The following is a 22,282-nucleotide window of genomic DNA, read 5'->3' as shown; positions in this document are numbered from 1 at the left end:
CTAGCTCACAATGAGGTAAAACAAGGATAATTAGTTTTGAAAGAATATGAACTATTCAAATTAATTAAGGAAATTTATGCAATTAATGTAATGTATATAGATACATTATAATATAAAACTGATTTTGAATAAGTTCAAATTTAAACTATATAATATGAGAATATTAATATTAAATTAAATATAAATTAGATTTATATTAAAAATATAGATCATAAGAGAGAAATATATTTAAATATGATTCTATATATATAAAGATTTAATTGATTTGACTAAACAAATATTTGATTTGACTAAACAAATATTTGATTTGATTTAATTTTAAATCAAATTAAATAAAAAAAAATAACTCCCCAGGGATAGTGAGTGGGTGAGGGGAGCTATAACTCCCCTCCCGTATTTAATTTGCAAAAGGATCTACAATAAAGCTCCCTATTTGATTTTTACGGAAAAAAAAAAAACCACAGAAAATAAATTTCACTCTCTCCCTAAAAAGCTCTCCCTAAATTTACAAGAGAAGAGTTTTCTACAAAAATTGTTCTCTTTTCCTGATCTTTTTTTCAAAAAGGAGGATCCAACAATTCAATCCAATCCTTTTCCGGAGAATAAAGATGTCCATGAGGCGAGGCGGGGTCGGAGATGTCATTGATTCTCTGCAAGGAATTCACGGGGATCAAGTTCCCGGGGAATTTTTTCCCATAATTTTTTTTTTTGGTAAAAAACCAATTAATTTAAAGTGAATAAATTTTAATTAAATAATTAACTTTATCACTAAATTTTTTATTATGTTTGTTTTAACAATTTGAATTTAAAGATAAATTACTCAAATTTTGACCTAAAAAAGCTAATTGAATTCTTTTAGTAAAAAGAAATAAATATAAATCAAATTATTCACATATATAATCTAAATTTAAATATTCAATTTAAACATATTCATTATCTTTCCCAATAAAAAATCAAATTTGAAATTTAAATGTAATATTTATATAATAATAATAATAACATAACATTAGATAACTATAATAAATAAATATGTAGAAACTAATCGGGGCGAGGACGAAGAATGCATTCCCCGTCCCCGTCCCCGTTTAGCTCACGAGGAATCCCCCCCTCGTTTCCATAGGAAAATTGGACATGATTCATATTGGTGGTATTCTGTTCATGATTCAGAGAAGAATTTGTGTTGTTTTCTCAAGACATGGAGAAGAGTTGAAGAATAGTTCTTCAAATGTAAAATTCCTGTTATAATTCTGTGTTTTAATTCTTGAACCTAATTGAAGCAAAGTGATCACTTGCTTCTGCACTAGATTCGATCCCTTCAATTGGTATCAGAGACCAATTTTTTTTTTCAATTTCATTGTAGAATTTACACCGAAAAGTTTGATGGGTGCATTTTGTATATATGATGTATGAAGTATGAGGTCTTGCATAATAGATGTTTATGGATTTTGGCATTAGATTTACAGTATTTTACTTTGATTTGATCAATGTAAGGGCCAATTATTTTGGACATTTATCTGTAAATCGAGTATGTAAATTTGTGTTGTTCGTGGCATTTTATTGCTGTCAAAAATGCCAGAAACTAAAAAAAAATGGAATTCAGAGTGCTGACCTGAGAGGTTTCTGTGTAGGGTACTACCGTCCATATTGTTTCTATATCTTTAAAATCTTATTGTTTCACTGTCATTGTTTGTATGTCATAGATTTCCATAGACAGAGCAATTTTTTTTGAGCGTGAATGATGTGAAAGTTAGCCAATTTGGAAACCCTAATTTGATAAGAAGGCAAAATATTTACCATGAAGATAAAAAAATTTAAAATTATTGTAATTTTATTTTATTTTATTTTTATTCTAGGAATGCCAAAATCCAATCTATTATTGCTTTTTAATTTAATGCATTGGTTGTATGTATTGAACTGTTCTAATTTATATGTTGCATAAAATATGTCATATAGATTAAAATCTCACCATAAGCTAAGTATGTCATATATCATATTTAAATATAATTTTTATATTTAATGTTTAGGATTTCCTAAAATATAGGAATGCATGAAAATTAATAGTATAGTTTTCATTATTTATAATATAAGAGTTATATTTAATGAAAATTATATGCGTGATAATTACTATATAGTTTACACGTTTATAATATGAAAGTAATATTATATGATTTAATATATGACTAAAAGCGTGCTTATTATATAATTTTTCATTAACTTTAATATAAGAATTATATTATGTATGCTAATGAAAATAGATATGCATTAAATATGTTATTTATTAATTAGAATATAAAAGTTATACTTAATTAATAATTTTATCAAGAAATGCATATAATAAGTTTTGATTTAGGGAAATTCTTATAAATAGAAAAATTCTAAAAATATTTACACTTTATAACAAAGTTCTAAAAGTATTTGTGCTTTTTTAACTTTTTGCTATAAAGTGTAAATATTTTTAAATATTTTTTTTATATTTAAAAAGACCCCTTTAATTTATACAAAAGTCATATTGTATGTTTAATAAATGGAAAAACTTAAAATTGCATGTGAGCCTAATGAGATTAAAATAAGATTAATTAATTTGTTTAAAATTATTTAAAATTGTTTAAAATTTGATTCAATTAATCTTTAATTTTATTTTTAATGAAATTAGAATTAAAATGAGAAAATAAAATATTAACAATAAAATAGTGCCCATAAGAAACCCTGACTAGAAAGGTTCTGTCTATGATTAGGGTATTTACGCTGAGCGTAAGGGAGTATCCCTACCTGGGAACCGTCCTAGGGGTTGAATTAGTTAATATTTTATTAAACATGCAATAATGTATGAATTTGTTAAAGTATTTAATGAATTAAAATATTATATTAAACTATTCAATATGAGTGTTATATTGGGAAAATTAACAAGACTTAGATAATTTAATTAGCCAAATTTACCTAAGTAATAAACTTTATGTTCTAAAATACTTAATGGGAGAAAAATATGTATATGATATGTTGTTCTTCTCTCATGTTCTCTGGTTAAGTTCACGTCGTGAGACTCATGCTCGACCTCATGGTGTCCTGGGAACGACCTCCCTTAGGAAGGTGTTTGCATGGGTCACTATCAAGATTAATGGATAAAATATTCATAGTAAGTGGGAGAAGGATATGTGTCAATACATCCTATGATCTCCTTCATTAGTTTGCAACGTGAGATTTCATGCTCTTCCTTTAGCACCTAGGAGCGTCCCCCTTAGGAGGGTATTTGCATGGAATCAACATCAAGGCGAACTCCAGAAATGGATAGAGTCGCTATAGTTTTTGCACTAATATTATTCTTCCCTGAGGCAGGTTTGTTGGATAGGGACTATAAAGTCTAAAATGAAGGGTTACATCTACAAGAAAATATTAAGCGAGTTAATGGTTTCTTGACCAAATGAATGGTAACTAATTGTTATAGGAATAAGAGTTATTCTTGTGTAGTAATTAGTCAAGAATGAAGCACAGACACGGATAAGACTACACGATACGATACGGCGATTCGTCAACTTCTAAAAAACTAAGATAAGGATACGTCTAAGGATGCGTCATTTTTATATATATTTTTAATATATATATTTCTAAAAAAAGAGGATAATGATATGTTGAAGATACATTTTCTTTTTCTTTAAAAAAAATCTAGGATATAGATAACTTTAGCATAGAAGTTAATAACAATGACACAAAATAGAATACAAACACTGAAATACAATACAAAAAAAGCAACATCTAAAATGTTGAAGTACAATAGTTAATAAAATGCAATAGAAAAGTGACTCATATTGCAAAGAAGAAGAGAAGAAGATTAGAGGGAGAAGTATGAAGATAAACGAAGAACTTCTTCGTTAAATTGTTGAAGATATCCAAATGGTTTATATTTTGGTGGACTTTGTGGGGACTCAAATGTGAAGATGGAGATTAAATGATTCTAGTCTAGGGTTTGGTCCATTATTTTTTTTTCCTTTTGGTTTTGGACTCGAGTAGTGAGCTTTTTAAATAAGGTTGCCTAGTTTTATATTAGAAAATATTAGATGAGTTGCTTGTCTTTTTTCTTTAAAAAAAAATACGCGTAAAAATAGATACATCAAATCGCGTGTCAGATACGTATCTGGAAAGTATCAGGAAGTATCGGTATCCGATATGTATCTGATACGGATTCCTTGCCTCTCATGAAGTATTTATGCTTCATAGTCGAGATCATCTCAATTCAGTGAAGGAATAAATGTTCACCTTGATGTGGCTATTGTTCTAAATCACCAAAGTATCATTGCAAATTAAATGAAATTAGGGTTCATTATTTTTGCTAAAAACTTGATTGGTTTTTAAAAGTTATGTAAGATTTCTATAATTTTGTTTGGTTTCAGAAATTTGTTGAAAATGAGTGGCATTGTTATTATCCTGCTTGGTGCCGACAAATTAACGGGTGAAAACTATACACTTGAAAAAATACCATCAACACTGTTTTGGTAATAGATGATGTTAAGTTTGTCGTGATTGAGGAATGTCCTCGAATCCCTGGACCAAATGCAACACGAAATATTCGTGATGCACATGATAGGTGGACAAGGGCCAATGACAAGGCCCGAGGATATAGAGGCTAGCTTATTTGAAGTTTTAGCTAAGAAACATGAGAACATGATCACTGTACAAGAGATCATGGAATCATTATGTGAAATGTTTTTTTACGACTGTCCACTCAAATCAAGTATGATACTTTCAAATTCATCTTCAATGCACGGATGAATGAGGAGACCCCTATAAGGGAACATGTTCTCAATATGATGGTCCATTTCAAGGTGGTTGAGATGAATGCCCTTGTCATTAACGAACTCCGAAGAGTTTTCTTTAACTTCAAAATAATGTTGTTATGAACAAAATTGAATATAACATTACCACTCTCCTGAACAAATTCCAAATCTGTGAGTCCTCAATGAAAGTCAAAGGACAACAAAGAGAGGCAAATGTTACCACATTCCATAGGAATTTCCACATAGGCAAAAGCTACTTTTTGCTTTCAATTTACGCAAAAAGCTAAATCTAAGGCCTCGTTATTGCATTTGTAATTGTAAAAAGTGTTTATGGTAAAATCTTAATTACCTATCTTGTTTAATAAAATGAATTATTTTTTAATCTATTAGAATCACCTTTTAATTTTAACTAATGTCACACTAACTTTTATATTTAGTTTTCTTAAAAATTTACCTTCCTAATCATTTAAATAAATATATTATAATAATATACCTCCATATTAATATATTTTGTCACATCTATTCATCTATTTCAAATTTAATTGACTCGCATTTTTATAATAATTATTTTTCTTGAAATCTGATCGAATAATTTAGATTAAACAAACTTAGTTGAAATTCGAATCATTAAAATTTTAAATAAATATATTATAATTAATAAATTAATTATCAATATAAAAATAATTGAAATAATATACCTATTTTTCATATAACTAAATTATACCAATTTAATATTAATTTACCAAATATGTTAACCAATTTTTTATAATTTGAAATTCATCGAACATTATTTTTTTTTCCGTAATTGACAGTAAGATACAACAATCCCAAACAAAGCCTATAACTTAAGTGATAAGAAAAAACATCAAAATTTACTATAAATCCATGGATATTAGAAAAATAAAATTGAATATTAAACTCATCAATTATCCTTTACTTCAGCGAACCGCCATTTCATTGTTTTTATCCCATCGCCATGGCGTTCTCTTCGTTTCTTATTTCTTCATCTGAAACGATTCGATTAGCACTCAAATACAATTCGATTTTGAATCCGTTCATCGAGTCCCAAAAATGAGGTATCTCTCTCGCTTCTTAATTCTTTTTATTGCTTGAATATACAAAAATGATGAGGAATCGGTGGTGTTTGTAAGTTAAAGTGAGGCGGTGAGTTTCTCTGTCGGTTTGGTTGATTGAAAATTTGATTGAAACTAAGAAGAATTTTGAAAGTGGAGTTCGATTGTTGGAGTTCTGCGTTATTGTGATTGTTTGATGCATTTTAATAGGCGATTGTAGTTGGAAATTGAGTCTTTACTTATTTTTGCGACGTAGAAGTTACTATAAAACTTGGATGATCGGCTTGAATAATATTTCACTTTCTTTTGCTAAACTTATACTCGAGGTTTAAGAAATTCTGATCATTAGTTAAATGTGAAAATGACGGCTGATCTTTCTCCTTTTGCAAATTTCAATGGTGTTCTTGTTCTATTCAAATCAGATTCTTGTACTTGGTGGAGTATCATTTTACCCTATGGATCTGTTATTGGTTCCTTTACTTGGAAATGTTGTTAGTAATTGTTGATTCTCTTATTCTATTCAAGTTTAAACTTGTAGCTTATCTGAATTTCAGAGGTTGTATTGATTTTGATGATGGTTATCCGTAGCTATTCGATCTTAAGGGATGAACAAATCTTCTTTTGTCTTTGAAAATGATGGCCTTTGTAGGTTAAATTGCAAATTTGATCCCAATGATTGAAAGAAAATTAGAATTTAATTCCTATAATTTGATAATACGTTCATAAACAGTCACTATGGTAAGGACTATTTGTGAGTATTTTATCATTATAAGGACTATTTATGAGATTCTATCGCACCATAGAGACTAAAATTTTCCAAACTATAGGGCCAAATTAATTATAGGTTTAGATGTCATGTAAAGTTCCATTTTATCTGACTTTTTTTGTTTGTTTATTAACTACAGCCGACACCCTACTTTAAGATGGGCACAGACATCAGAAAGGCTATTCATAACAATTGACTTGCCTGATGCTCAGGATGTGAAGCTTAAGTTGGAGCCTCAAGGGAAATTTTCCTTTTCTGCAGTTAGTGGAGCAGAGAAGATCCCATATGAAGTTGACATTGATCTTTATGATAAAGTTGACATAAATGTATAATGAACTTCATTATAATTTGGCTTCGTACCCTTCATTCTTGTTGTTCTGTTAAATATTAAGGCACTAATTGTTGAAACACAATGATGGCAGGAGAGCAAGGCTAGTGTTGGCATGAGAAACATCCGGTATTTGATAGAAAAGGCTGAAAAGAAATGGTGGAGCAGATTGTTGAAGCAAGAAGGGAAACCTCCTGTGTTTGTGAAAATTGATTGGGACAAATGGATCGATGAAGATGAGGAAAAAGGAAATAACTGTGAGTTTGTTTCTTTAGATGAATTTATTTAGGCCTTCTTTGATGACTATTTGGTTTTGGCTTTTGGCTTTTGGGTTTTTTAAAATTAAGCTTATTCTCTCTTAATTTCTTACCGGTTTTACATCTTTATAAAGCAAAAGAGTTGAATTCTTATCCAAATTCAAAAAACAGAAACAAGTTTTTTTTTTTCTTTTTTTCGAAAAAAACCCGTTTGACTCTGCAACATTTGAATGTCAAGAAACTCGTAAGATATTAAATTCTAGGTGGGTGGCCTCATGGATTGAACCATGGTCTCTTAGCCTTTTATCAAGCGGATATTCCCTTATTTACCACTAGGCCAACAAGTTTTGTTTTAGTTATCAAAATTTGGATTGTTTTGTAAAATATTGATAAAAAGTAAATAACAGAGCAAAAGAAATCAGAGATGGAAATGGTATTTATAGTCTTAATTTTCAAATACTAAAAATAAAAAACCAAATGATTATCAAACCAAACCATTTTCTATTGTATACCTAAGTTTTTGTTTTAGTTCATTTCTCCATTTTCTGTTGTAAGTTTTTGTTGAAGAGGCTTTCTTACCCTGTCATTAAAATGTGCAGCTGCAAATGAGATGGACTTCAGCAACTTGGACTTTTCGGTAAGTTCAATTATTATTCATGTTATATAAGAGTCGAACACTATACGAACAATTTTCTAATCAAGTTTGATCTCCAGAAACTCGGTATTGATGCTGGTGAAGGCTTGGGTGCTGATGGATTTGGAGAGGGTGATGGTTAGTTTGGCGGAGTTTAAAAATATTTATTATGTATTCATGTGTACATTAAAACCATTTGTGTCTATGCAGAAGATAACAACGTTGACGTCGAGGGTGACAATAAAGAAGGGGGAAAAGTCGATCGCACACCTCTTGCAGAGGCTATTAATGAGCCTGGTTCTACAAGCAGCAAACCTGATGCTAAAGCTTAAGCTCATAACAACGTAGTTTAAGGTAAATGCTGCCCACATCCTGGTATAATGGGGATTGGATATGACACAACACCGTTGGGACTTGGTTTAAAGAATATTTTCTTTTGGAAGAGTTTGTCTTCTCTCTGCGTTTAGTGTTAGGATGGTTGTCTTTGTTTCGTAGCAATACATTGTGGTTTCTTACTTGATGTTGGGATGTTGATACTGCCTTTACGAATTGTATCGTTTTTACTTTTGTTACTTAAACAAAAGTGAATAACTAGTAAAAAGTTCTTTCTATTTTAGTTTTGAAAACATTGGATAATGCAACATAGAAATCTAGGAATAAGATAATGTTAAGTATACAGATCAACATATATAAGGTTAATTAAAAATTAATATTTATTTTTTTATTATTAAAAAAAAAAAAAAAAAAAAAAAAAAGACAACGATGCAATGGTTTCTGTATCCTCATTTTTGTTCCATGTAAATGTCACATCTAAGTCTCAAAGTTTTGTAAGGATTTCTATTGCAAAAAGTTGAAACTTGTACATTAAATAGAGATATTTTTTTAACAAAGGGCAATGTAAATTTAGCCTATACATGAGTCATAATGAAGATTTTTCTACCCAAGTAATTGTCTTTTACCATTGATTTCATAATTTTTAGTTTTTCTTCTTTTTGTATGAATAAAAATGTTTGGTTAAAAGTTACAAGTTCGGGTTTTAAACTTTCAAAGTCAATAGGGATCCAATTGAGAGTTAAGATTTTCTTTCTAGATGGACTTGGCATTTATTTTTCTTTTTTTCCAACTCGAATAAAAGCGCACACGAAAAAGGAAGTAAACAGAGTCTTAAAGTTGGGACTGATCAATTAAATATGCATCACTTTACCTACCATGCATATTTATGTGATAGTATATCGTTTACCATTGAGATAGTGCCGTAAAAATATGGAGGAATCAAGGCTTGAAATATGTAAAACAATTTTGCAAAATAATTTTACCATTCAGTTTGTTGTACTTGAAGGCAACCAAGGAAAACATAGAAGAATCAAATGCAATTTTCAATTCAGAAATCCAACTCACATTTGCAACATGACAAACTACTAAACCGTGAAGCCCTAAAATCAATACACTCACTAAACAGCTTTTTCTTCTTTCAACATAAATAGAGATTGGAAAAGACAATCACAAATCACACAGTTACAGAAGTAGAAAAATGACTTACAACTATCGATCCGCTGTGCCAATTTAGCTCTGTATAAGCAGAGTGGTCATTTGTCGGGTAATTTCATATGCACCACTTCTGAGGGTGGCCGCAAGGTGCAAACCATCTCTTTTGTTTTCCCAAAATAGACCTGTTATGGATGTCACATTGAATAATTTCATTCCTATGGTTAAACCCTGTTCCTTGAAAAGGGATTAGGGATCCAGAGTTGACAAAACTGAGAGAGGCAAAGTGTCGGGAGACAAAATTACCTGATCGAGTGAATTCCTCAGCTTACTTTCCATTTCTTCGATCATTCGACCCATGTTACAAAGATGGCCTTCTGCAACTGAGAGCTTCATCTTCATCTACAATGGCAGTGGAAGTGTGGAACCAGAATGATTATTTTTTATTTTTCTGATAAGAAAGCATGCTTTCATTGGGATAGATGAAAGGGCATACATAATTAAGTAATAAAAAAATATATATATAAACTAAAAATAAAATAGACCTACACTCAGTTACAGAAAGCGGGTCCAATCCAAAAAAAAAAAAAAAAAAAAAAAAAAAATAAGCTGGTAATTATAAAAACCCAAATAAACATCCACGACAAGTAAGACCAAAAGTAAGCTGATTAGGATTTTTTGGATAGGGCGATGATGAAAGAAAGGTTTTGGGTATAAATGGAGGATGTGGATGTGGGGTTGCATTAGGAATGTGAAGTACTCAATTTTCTTCAATGGAAACCCCCCAAAGGGGTCGATTCGGGAAATAGGGAGATCCTCTGTCTCCCTTCTTGTTCTTACTTGTCATGGATGTCTTAAGTCGGCTTATTCTAAAAGGGGTAAAAGGAAACATTATTGAGCCTTTTAGGGTGGGTTCGAACAAGGTGACCTTGTCACATCTCCAATTAGCGGATGATACGATGTTGTTCTGCTCAGACAATGAGGACTCCTTGATCCTTAATCATATGGTGGGGTTCTTGAAGCCATGGTCTTAGAATTAATAGGAGTAAGTGCCAAATTTTGGGAATTGACAGGGATCAAGATAAACTTAGGAGATGGGCGGGGTGCGTTCAGTTGTGAGGTTGGTTCTCTTCCTTCCTCCTAGGCTCCCGCTGAGAGGTAATTCGAGAGACATCTTTTTGGGACCCTATTTCTGAGATGATCCGGAAGAAGTTAGCTTTGTGGAAGAAAGGTTTTTTCTCTAAAGCTGGTAGGTTAACTCTAATCAGATCGATGCTTAGTGGCATTCTTGTATATTATTTCTCTCCTTTTTGGGCTCCTAGCTTGGTCTGTAAGAGTCTGGAGAAGTTTATGTGAGATTTTCTTTGGGAAGAGGTGAATGATGGAAAGGGCTCTCATCTGGTTAGTTGGGAGGTTGTTGGGGCCCCTGTTAATCGGGGGGTTGGAGATTGGCAATTTAAGGATTCAAAACAAAGCTTTGTTGGCTAGAAGGCTTTAGCATTTTGCGCCTAAATCTTTGTGGCATCGAATCATAGCGAGTAAGCATGGCAACCACCCTTATGATTGGGTAGCTAAAGGGGTTAAAGGCACACACCAAAACCCAAGGAAAGGCATTTCGTTTGAGCTTCCCACTTTTTCTCATCTAGTCTGTTGTATTGTGAGAGGCGATAAGGATACATATTTCTGGGAAGATCAATGGGTGGGGAATAGTCCTCTCTCCTTTTTTCCGCATCTCTATCATTTGTCATCCTTCAAAAACCGTCCAGTCTCAGATTTCTTAGTTTGATCCAATAACTATGTATCTTTTTCTTTCAGGTTCCGTCGTCATTTGCCTCTCTTCTTTCTTTATTGGAGTGCAATTTTAGGGCTGGGAGGAGGGAGTTCGTGTTTGGAGTCCAAATCCTAGTGAAGGATTTTCTTGTAAATCCATTTTCAAATTGTTGTTGGATCCCTCCCCCGTTATGGAGTCTGTTTTTTATGTGGTTTGGAGGATTAAGATCCCTAAGAAAATCAGGTTCTTTACTTAACAAGTTTTGCTTGGTTCGGCGAACACTTTAGATAAGCTAGCTAGGAAGAAGACCTCACTAATGGAGCCTTTCTACTATATTCTTTGTCAAAAGGCGGAGGAAGGTCTGGATCATATCCTTTGGGATTGTCAGTATGTACGATCTATGTGGAGTTGCTTCTGCAAGAGTTTGATGTTTGGATCGGAAGCCAAAGGGACGTTCGTGCGATCCCTCTTTCAGAGAGAAAGACTGTTTTTTGTGGTTTGTTGAGTTGACTATAGTGTTATGGGATATTTGGGGGGAGAGGAACAATAGTCTATTCAAAGGTAGAGATAGGGACCCTTGTGAGGTTTCATGTGTGTCTTTAGGCTTCAATTTCAAAGCTTTTTTGTAATTGTTCTCTTGGTAACATTTTACTTAGCTGGAACCCCTCCTGTTACTAGGAGTGTTTTGGTGGGCTTGTTTTTTGTATGCTTTTGTATTCTTTCACTTTTTCACAATGAAAGCGGTTAATTTTATCCCAAAAAGACCAAAAAAAACCCAAAAACAACAAAAAAAAAAAAAACAAAAACCCAAATTAACAAACACCCACATGGAAGAAATCCCTCCCTTTGTCACGAAAAGGAGGGTTTAATTTAAGAGAACCTTCTTGAACATTGAACAACCCTCTATTATTACTAGTATTAGGGGTGCAACGTACAATAAAAAAAGAACACATAGGCACAGATGAAATTATAACCCTCAAACTTAATTCACAAGCACATTTGTTGTCGACTCATTATGGAGCCAAGAAAACTCGTAAGATACTAAATCCTAGGTAGGTGATTACCATGGATGAACCCATTCCCTCTGTACTTGTGACTATTTTTATTTTTTTTTTTAATAAAAAGAACAACTATCATTGAAGAAAAATAAAGAATACATGGGCATACAAAAGAAACAAGCCCACAAAAAGGGGAGAACTCCCTTTACAAGAAGGGACCCCAACTATGCAAAATCATGCCTGAAGGATAATTACAAAAAAACTTTGATATAGAAACCCACAAAGAGATGTAAAACGAACGAGGGACCAAACATCCGAAGGATCCTCATCTATACTCCTAAACACCCTATTGTTAAAATGCCCCCCAAAAGACATTTCTCCCAAAAAGGCGGATTGAGGAACTCCTCGATCATATCACTAACATCTTTGTGACGAGCAAACTTCATCCTAAACGTCTACTCACAACTCTTATTGACCATTAGTCAACTCAGGATGGTTACTATTTGAATCTAAAGGGTCAAATACAAAATTCATTCTGAAGTACCTGTCTTCTAATTGAACCGGACAAACTGAAAGTCCCTGCTGCATTGTTATCTGTTGTCAAGGACAGCATGACTGTACTTGTTAGACAATAGCTGGCTGTACCTTCATCTTCTAGCCTCACCTGAATTTGGTAAAGAGATGGGCAGAGTATATGAACAATCCAAAATGGCAAAATCTAGTAGATCATCTTTTATCAATGGAAACAAAGATACCTCAATAACATGAATGGCATCCCATGCTCCCTCCTGTAGAAATCCCCTTCGACCATGACCAGTCTTTGAGCCATCTTTATCCTCAAAAAGCATCACATGAGCAATTCATGCACTTTTATTAATGCTCGCAATTCATGCATTGATTAGTCTTACCTTTCTTTATCAAAAAACAGCCGACAAAACTTTCCTCGTCATCTTCCCACATATACACAGATGAAATGCCACCTTCATAATACCTGACCAATCATTTGTTAAAGCAGCTGTCTTAAGAAATACTTAATCACACAAGGCAATTGAGTGTTAGATTCAATGGGGTAGGTTTTATTTTTTGGTTTGGGCTGGGTAGGTTCTATATTTGTCTTAAAAATAAATAATCGCACAGAAAATGCCTCTTGAATCTAGAAGTATACACTGGGTGCAGATAGTATCTAAAATGTATGAAGAGTATTCTATTGCACAAAGGTCAAAAAGGAAGCAAGCAAAGGACCTCACTGGTCACGATAGATTGTGAATACTTCATTTGCTTCAATCTCAAGTTTCCTCAATTCTGTGGATGGCATAGCTCCATCTTCCAATGGTGGATGGTATTTGTTTGACCACGGTGATCTATATGACAAGAAAATAATATAGCATCATGTAGTGCTTATGAATAAAACATTGAAAAAAGATACTATAAGAAAGCAAAAATATATTGGTCATTGACCTACCTTTTAATCAATCCAACCATAAATCATGCAGTCATATCCCTACTTAGTATTCTTATATTTGTCAAACAGAGTCTATGTTTTTCTTTCCCAATACTGATATGCTGTTATATTTGTTAGCTTATATAACCGGTGGTACAAGGAAAAACAGTGGTCGCAAGCTCAAAGATTTTTTTTTACACTGAAAGCCCTTTATCAATCATGTACTAAATGCTTGCTTACAAACTGACTCATATTTTGAAGAAAAAAAAATTGGATGTACATAATGCATACCCACTGGCTTTACCTACCTAGTAGACAAGTACAAACACACATGGAATTCTGAAACATGCAAAGAACTTGTTTTGAGCAAGGCATATATTTCAAAGTGCTACTCATAACTGGAACAGTTAGCATCAAAGCCTCAAACATTAAGGTAGATATCAAAATATCTATTAACTAAGGTAACATTGCTAAAACCATTGCGATGTATATTACTAGCTTAAGGTGCACAAATCCTGAAAAAATGGATCCGAGTACTTACCTATATGAATCTGCATCTCTGTTGTATTCACACAAAATGAATTCCTTCCCATTGTCCACATCACATAGAACCTGTAGATGTTGTGATTTCTCCTTCAGAAAACTTGAGAACTTGAGTTTATTTTAACAAGTTGAAGCACTGTCAGTTGAAATGAAGGGGAGGGAGTTGAAGAAATGCACTTTATCATAGAAAATTGAGCACCAAAGGCGACTAGGACAGAAGTTCATCAGCACGGTAGCAATAAAACAATCCAAGAGAGAGCCAAGAGTAACAAGAAGCGGTGGAAAAGGGGAAAATAAAATAACACCAAAACCTCCTTATTTAAATAAACAACACCTTGTATCTGAAGTCAGAAGCACTCTTAATTATTCAACCCTGCCACCGCAAAATATTCATCCTTGAACCCGAAGCTAATTAGAACGAGCACCCAGGATTACAGCTATAGTTAGGGAAATTGGGTTGAATCCGAACACGATGAAGCCGATAAAAAAAAACAATGGAGAGGAATAAAAATCAAATTAAAACCCTAAAAACCGGATAAATGGCTAAAAGGGAAAACAACCGCAGATATTATACAGAAAATCAACAAAATCTCAAAGAAATTTCATAAAAACAGTAGACGAACAATGGGGTAAAGAGTAAAAACAGAAGAAACAATCACCTGAAGAGGCTGGTCAACCTGGGAAAGTAGATCGGAAGAATGGTGGGGTAAGAGAGTAAGGAGAGCCGAAAGAGCAGTTTCGGAGTGCTTTGGAGGCATTCTCCTCATCAATCCCATGGCCGCATCCATTTTTCACTCTGGGTTTTTCGTCGCAAAATCAACGCAACACCACAACGAAACACAATTATCCGAAAGTCAGATTCAAATGAGAATAGAAAACGAAGAGAGAAATGGAAGAAAATTCGAATTGAGAGCGAAAACGAAAAGTGGTTTTTGTTGGTTTTGAGGAGAGAAATGGGTCTTTTTTTGTGGGGATGGCCTTGGGAGGGTCAAATGAAAAACGGTGTTTACATATGATTTTATCGTTTCATCTATGAGATACGTCACACGTATATGTCAATACAAAATTACTCGATCCTCAATTACAAAGTTACTCGATTCTTAATGGCTCGTCAATTATTCCTCACACGGTCACTTAATACTCAGGTGCATGATTACTAGATACAGTTGTCATATTCATGTTATACTTGATACTCGATCTTCTTTAATTCTCTATGTCGTCGGAATCTGCTCTGTAGTTAATGCTCATGAACGAACATACACAAATTGAAAATTTTCTGACAATGTATACGATTCTTTCAAATCAATTTTTTGAAATGTGAAGTAATTTTTTTATTAACTAAGAACAAATAGAACTGAAACACAAAAGAGAAAATCGAGATCACTTTCCCATCAAAAAATCCACCTTACAAAACCTTTTTTTTTTTACGGAGATTAAGTTATAAAGACATTTAGATCATTTCACTATATTGTCTCACACCTCAAGCAAGTAAATGTGTTTTTTCTTACTCAGTTTTTTTACTTTTTCGATGATGTGCGAGACATACAAACGTAGCAAAGAGAACGACTGAGCATGAGTTCGTGAGTGTGCACTGATACATGCAAGTAGCTTCTAGTGGAGCGAGGATGAGGGGATAGAGTTATGAAACAATAAGCATCAAGTTGAGAATACTGAGTATCGAGTGATGGGCATCAAGTATCATGTAGCGAGTATAACGAGTATTTAACAGTTACCTATTTTCCTAACTGCTCACTTTCTGTATTGTTTTTCTTGAAGGATAGAGAAGTATATATTCTTACATTATGGTGGTACATGAGACAACACAGAATAACATTATACTGGAGGTCGTTTGAAGGGTTTGCTAGTTCTGAGTACGTTGATGTATAATGAGTTGGTAAATATAATATATGAGATCATGCAAGTTAGTTCGATAGAGTTCAAGATTATAATGAGGGTGACATATAAGATGGATATTGATTCTCCTACAGTATGCTTGATGGACGATGCTGATGTTAAATTTCTCCCCTCAGAGTACGACCGTATTAGACTGCAGGTATTTGTAATTCTTGAGGAAATCGAAGAAATTCATTGCGAGGCAACATTTTATTATCCAGAGAGATCAGACCAATCCATGTGTGGAGGTGACATCAATGAGCATGATGTTTATCCATCAGGTGTCTCACTGAAAAACAACAACATCGATGTTAATATAGCGAATGTATTGCATCTGAATGTGACAACAGAAGATTTTGGGACATGTGTAAATTAGAATGTGATGATAGAAGAGGAAGAGGTTAGGAATGAAGAACAAACAACTTTGGTTGTTTTAAGGAGTACTCCTTTTGTTGTGAATGAATAATAGCCAACCCAGTTTTTTTTTTTTAGGGTATGGCTCTTCTATTGTGAATGAAAAACTACCAACTCTGATTCTGTCAAATGATTTTGGCCATTTTGTTGGGAGCGTGTCTCGCCAAAATCCAAACAATGTACCATCTAGTAGTAACGCCAGAACGGGGGACCTGATCATGCAACCACAGTCGTCCATAAGGTTTGTGGATATAGTTGAAATAGGCCAAATTTTCTTCAGCAAGAATGATGTGAAGATGAGGTTAGCAATGTTAGCCATTAAGAACAACTTTGAGCTGCAGGTTAAAAAAACAAACAAAAAATTGTATAGATTTAGTGTTTACACCAGACTTGTAAGTGGGTCGTTCGAGCAATTAAAATGGACGGATGTGATATTTTCAAGATCACAAAATACACGTCCAATCACACATGCTCGATTGAAGTTTTGAATCATGACCACAGACAAGCCAGTGCATTCATTATTGGTCACTTAATCAAGGACAAGTTCCACGTTGGTCAGAGGGACAAACTGTACCATATTATTGAGGATATGCGGCATCAGTACAATGTCAATATTAGTTGTGACAAGGCATGGCGTGCGAAAGAAACTGCTTTTGCTCTTGCAAGGGGGACGCCAGAGGAATCATATGCCATCTTGAATGCATATGGTGAGGCTTTGAAGATAGAAAATCCTGGAACTGTATTTGAGATCGAGCTTAAAGAATCAAAATATTTCAAATATATGTTCACGACACTAGGTGCGAGTTTAAGAGGATTTAAGAGTTGTTGACCCATGATCATTGTAGATGACACTCATCTAAAGGGTAAGTATAATGGAACAATGATAGCTCTCCATACTCGACCCGATCACCAACTACTCAAAGTACTTGAGACAGAATATCCCACAGTCCAGTGTATTCCCCTGTAGGATGCCTGTATTGACACGACTCAACTTCTAAGGACTAGGTGCAAGGTTGAGCTTTGTATCATATATGCCGCAGAATTATGCCAATAAAGAGAGAGTGAAGCATGGGCGCAAGGAATGTTACTAGATCCCTTGATGTGATGTACCTAAGGAGTGAGTCATACAAAATGATGCGCCTAAGGTTCATGTCTACCATCAATATAATCCAATGTTGCTCGTAGTTGACTGGGCTATAGATGTAACCAATATCTGCCCATCCAGGCTGATGTTCAAGTACCAATCCGACATGTAATCAGCTTACATGTGCTCTTTCTCCCATACTTTAGCAACTTCTTCCCTCGTTTTCTCACATATGGCATGGAACAAACTATCTGGACCTTGGAGGTTCAAGTGACTCTGCAAAATAGATAACAATAGATTCAAGTGTATATTAATCATACAAAATTGTACATTAAAATTTAAAATAATCTATAATACATACCAATATGCCATACGGCAATGTTGTGAATCGATGAGCACATATCTCTAACCGGTTAATAAACTTCCATCAAAGAAACATGAATAAAGAATCGAGAACTTGTAATTTTCAAGTCCAATCAAACAATAGGAATAGTAAAAAACAAGCATACAAATGTAATAAGGGATGTTAATTTATGTCATTTTCAACCCAATTGCTATCACATGTTAGCTCCCGGAACAACTCTTTCATCATGCAATTCCTCCTGAAGAGGACTTCATTACATGGCCAGTAAGGACCCATATCTACGCTAGTCAACCAAAACATGAACTCATTCATCACATCCTCTAGAATAGCATGTGATAGGTCATAGGGGACAATGTCAATTGGATGTTGACCGAGCTTAATGTATTTATGCTTTTTTTCTTCACCTTTGTCGTGTCAACTGGAGGGGTGTACAATTGTGTCAGCTTCCTCTTTCTACTTGTTCGTCTCTGTTCTCCTTCACTATCCACAGGTTCGCCTTTCACCTCAGGGTCTGGATCGCCCATAGGTTCATCCTTCACCTTGGGCTCATCCTTTACATTAGGCTCGCCCTTAATCTTGAATTTCTTCAACGGTTGTGGTGGAAGTAATTCAGGATGTGGTAGGGTCAATGGGGGAAAGACTGGTACATCGGGAAACAACATAGCAAGAAGAGTGGTAGATAATTGGGGATGGGGGAGAATGGTAGATACTGTAACGGTGGGGAGGATGAGCTTGGTGGAGGATGGAGAGATGGGGTCACTAGCCTCGGTGGAAGGTGGAGAAATGGGGTCCTAGAACTCGATGGAAGGTGAAGGAATGGGTTCATGGGACTCAATTAACGGTGGATGAATTGGGTCTTGGAACTCGATGGAAGGTGGAGGAATGGGGTCATAGGACTCGGTGGAAGGTGGAGGAATGGAGTCACAGGACTCAATAGTAGGTGGAGGAATGGGATCACTAGTCTCGGTGGAAAATGGAGGAATTGGGTCACGAGACTCAGTGGCTGATGGAGGAGTGGGTTTAGAGGACTCGATGGAAAGTGGAGGAATAAGGTCAATAGTCTCAGTGGACTCCATGCCTAAACCCTATATCATTTACGAAGTACATTAAGTCAAACAAGCGTGATATAGATTTACATTAGAACAAGTTTAAGATGATATTACGTAACTGGCATAATAATTGCAGTGGGCTGGTGATTGTTTGTACGCAACCTAAAGGACACTCAAGTCAGACTTCACATCTTTCAAGTCTGATTGTACGTCATCCAATTTATGCTCCATCATAGACACTCTATGGTCTATGTGTCTATGTCACGAATCGATGTGTGAATGCCCACATCCCTCATGGGCTTAGAATGGAATATATTTGGTCGAGGCGACACTCGCTCCTTAATTGGGGGCACATGCTCGTCAGTAGAGGCCTCGTGAGACTCGTTATGAGAAGGGTGAATCTCACGCTCGTCGATAGAGAGCTCGTAAGACTGATGCTCTTGGGGTTCTAGCTCATGAAATCGATGTTCGTGACTTGTATTCACTGGAGTTATTATGAGTATCCTCATCATGGTGTGATCTATATGTCTTTGAGGAGCTCGTATCGACATCAATGCGCTTGGATCGTTCATCGACCCTAGTGTCCTTGTACTGCCACTCCCTGATCAATGGTGTGGGTGTGATCCTTGTCGGTATAAAACGATGAACAATTTGTTAGTTATATGTGATATTCACTTTAAATCCAAGTAAATTATGATGTAATACACTAACCTCGACAGACTCAAACACGTCTTGTTGTATTGTTTTGGTTGGCAGTGAGTATGTACACTCCCACCTTAGGAATCAAGGTACGACATTTCCATTCAGTCGGGTTGCAACTTTTTTTACGATCGTTGAAATGATATTGTATGCCCACACCTACCATAATTCATAAATGATTATAAAACAAGAATAAGTAGTAAGTGACATTGACACTGCGATGAGTAGATCTTGTATGACCAGTTAATGGATATTACCTAAAATGCATGAAGAAACCCCAGTAAATTGTACTTGACAATGTATTTCTTATTGTACTTGGACCTTTTTTGTAGTTCTCTGCCTTATCACTCAATCCTCTTTGTAGTTCAAGTAACGTCCTATCCCATAACACGTTTCCTTGATTCCTGGAATTGAAGTAATCCAAATCCTCCACATCAATTAATAAGGTACTGTTAACATTGGTCCTTGTCTTCTCCCTTCCCATCATACCCAATTCAGTGTGATAGACCAATGTCATCTTCATAGCATCCATATCGTTCTCAAACTCCATCTCCTTGTACATTGTCTCTAAGGTAACAATGTGAATGTCCCTCACAAAATCATTTTTGAAATACCTACTACACAATGATCCAACTGCTTCACCCCTCCTTACAATTGTTGGATTAGGTGATTGCCACAATCCTATCACCAATAAAAAGTCTTTTTTGGTGAATGTTATAACCGTACCATTCAAATCGAATGTCATTACATTCTTCCTATCATCTTCAACCTCCTTCAATAGAATGTAATGGACCAATGAATTGTTGAAGATAATCTCCATGTCCTCGAATCGCCAAATATCATCTTCCTGAAGAGGGCACGCTGAGTGGGTGTAAGCTTCTCTTTCATTATCTTATTAGTCATCCCAATGTGAGAAAATAGGCTGGTCGTTTAGCTTGGGAAACGATCCTACGGAGAAATCTTGAATTGTCTAGGCATACTACACAAAATAACAAAAAAATAGGGGTAAGTAAGAATTATATTCAATACTCGATACATGATGCACAATACTCGATGCATGATACAAGATACTCGATGCTCGATTTCTCAATACCTGATACATGCTACATGGTGCCCCTTACTCGCTACATTACATGTGACTAGCTGGTCAATTATCGAGCATTCAATTTAATTTTCTACCTGGATGCATTATCCTAGTCAAATCCTAAACTTTATACAGTCCGAAATAACAAAAATATGAAAACCAAAGCAAAACAAACTCGAGGTCCAACCAAACATGCAAGATATGACAACAAAAATGAAAGTCGTATTGGTCGAGTATCGAGAACATGCAAGCACATATCGAGGAACATGATGCCAAAACATAACAAAGAACGAGATGAATGATGATAAAATACAAACAAGGAGAAGAATGTTACCTAATGTAGAGATAATCGAGTTTCAAGTGTAGAGGTGTTGTCGTCGAAGGATATATAATCAGAAGAATAGAGAGAATAGTTTGAACTAACACAGAAGTGGTGAAATAATGGACTTCAAACGCCTTCAAATGGGTTAAGAATTCAAAATAATCGAGTATAAAGTAATTGAGTATCGAGTATGACATGGATGTGATCGAGTATACACGTGTCGGTTGCAACCGTATCGAGTGACCATGCACCTGGGTATCACTGCATTGAGGAACGAGTGACGAGCCATCGGGGAACAACTGACGAGCCATCAAAGATCGAGTAACTTCGTATTGGCAGGTGCACAAGGTGCATCTTAGGGCGAATTGGTAAAATCGCATGCTTATGATGTAAGTAGAAGACCACTTTTACTTTCTCTACAGGTGACCATTTTTCATTTGGGCCTCCCAAATGAGGCCATCCATACAAAAATATATGAGAAAAAGGGAGAGCCTCTCGTTTGATCCGAGCTTCCCTCGCGGTCACGAAATTTTTCTCTTGTACTTTGGCAATTCCGGATAAATATTTAAATATTTTCTTTTTTATATATAATTTTTGATAAATTATTGAGGTCGCAATGCAATAATGATTTTTTATAATTATTGATTATGTTGTTGTTTTAATTAACATCGCAAAAGTGTCTCAAAAGAATAATCGGAAAAACAACAATAATATATAAGGGTTGTTTGAATTTAAACATTGAACTAATAATGATAGTATCAATTTAAGTCATAAATTTTTAGAAGTGTATCAATTTTTACTTTCTATTAAATTTTGTTTGAAAAAACCTCGTGTGAAACTTATAATTGTACTAACTAAATCTTTAAACTTTCATAAATTTAGACTTTTTAGTCATAATTTTCTTGAGAATTATTTATTTTGTAAAACTTATATTTGAAAATCTATATATATTTGAGAACTAGTGGATGGATGATTTTAAAATTCGTAATTAAGAATCTAAATTGATCGACTTATATAAATTCAACATTTTCATAGACTCCAATTATAAATTTCACACGATATTAGTGCAATAAAACATAGAAGAACGTGTAAATTAGTATAATTACAAAAATTTAGGATTTCAATTGATACCATTATTAATTAATAGTATAAATTGATATTTATTTGAAATTAATTAATTAATTGATTGGTAGTGCAAAAGTTTTTTTTAAAAAAAGGGAAAAAAAGAAACAGCGCAAAAGTTGGTTACCTGAGTTCTTCAGCTTGAATTCAAAAAATAAATAAGTACCCACTCAAAAATAAAATAAA

General features: G+C 34.3%; 3 protein-coding genes across 5 annotated transcripts; 1 reads left to right on the top strand and 2 right to left on the bottom strand.

The window, feature by feature from the left end:
- The first annotated feature begins 5,643 nt into the window (after positions 1-5,643).
- On the top strand, positions 5,644-8,453 carry LOC120076788 (co-chaperone protein p23-1-like). Of its 2 annotated transcripts, none has more exons than XM_090312759.1 (6): positions 5,644-5,845; positions 6,748-6,934; positions 7,031-7,193; positions 7,793-7,830; positions 7,908-7,965; positions 8,041-8,453. In XM_090312759.1, exons 1-6 carry the CDS (start codon positions 5,841-5,843, stop codon positions 8,157-8,159), a joined length of 570 nt encoding a protein of 189 aa, XP_090168885.1. In that variant the 5' UTR covers positions 5,644-5,840; the 3' UTR covers positions 8,160-8,453. The 2 variants fall into 2 exon arrangements, with proteins under 2 accessions (XP_090168885.1, XP_038886632.1); XM_039030704.2 differs by having other exon boundaries at positions 8,038-8,453.
- A 671-nt stretch (positions 8,454-9,124) lies between these two features.
- Positions 9,125-15,069, bottom strand: CPB (Subunits of heterodimeric actin filament capping protein Capz superfamily). 2 transcript variants are annotated; one of them, XM_039030703.2, is made up of 8 exons: positions 14,725-15,069; positions 14,064-14,134; positions 13,329-13,442; positions 12,990-13,072; positions 12,837-12,910; positions 12,626-12,745; positions 9,619-9,714; positions 9,125-9,497 (listed from the first exon to the last, which is right to left on the bottom strand). In XM_039030703.2, exons 1-8 carry the CDS (start codon positions 14,851-14,853, stop codon positions 9,414-9,416), a joined length of 771 nt encoding a protein of 256 aa, XP_038886631.1. In that variant the 5' UTR covers positions 14,854-15,069; the 3' UTR covers positions 9,125-9,413. The 2 variants fall into 2 exon arrangements, with proteins under 2 accessions (XP_038886631.1, XP_038886630.1); XM_039030702.2 differs by having other exon boundaries at positions 14,064-14,155; positions 14,725-14,995.
- A 4,752-nt stretch (positions 15,070-19,821) lies between these two features.
- Positions 19,822-20,388, bottom strand: LOC120076200 (uncharacterized). Its single transcript, XM_039029965.1, has one exon. The coding sequence runs from the start codon at positions 20,386-20,388 to the stop codon at positions 19,822-19,824; it is 567 nt and encodes a 188-aa protein (XP_038885893.1).
- Between the last annotated feature and the right edge of the window lie 1,894 nt (positions 20,389-22,282).

The sequence above is a fragment of the Benincasa hispida genome, chromosome 4 (assembly GCF_027475165.1).
Source record: "Benincasa hispida cultivar pf3 chromosome 4, pf3_genome.v1.1, whole genome shotgun sequence".
Taxonomy (NCBI): Eukaryota; Viridiplantae; Streptophyta; class Magnoliopsida; order Cucurbitales; family Cucurbitaceae; genus Benincasa; species Benincasa hispida.
This window is presented reverse-complemented; position numbering and strand designations above follow the sequence as displayed.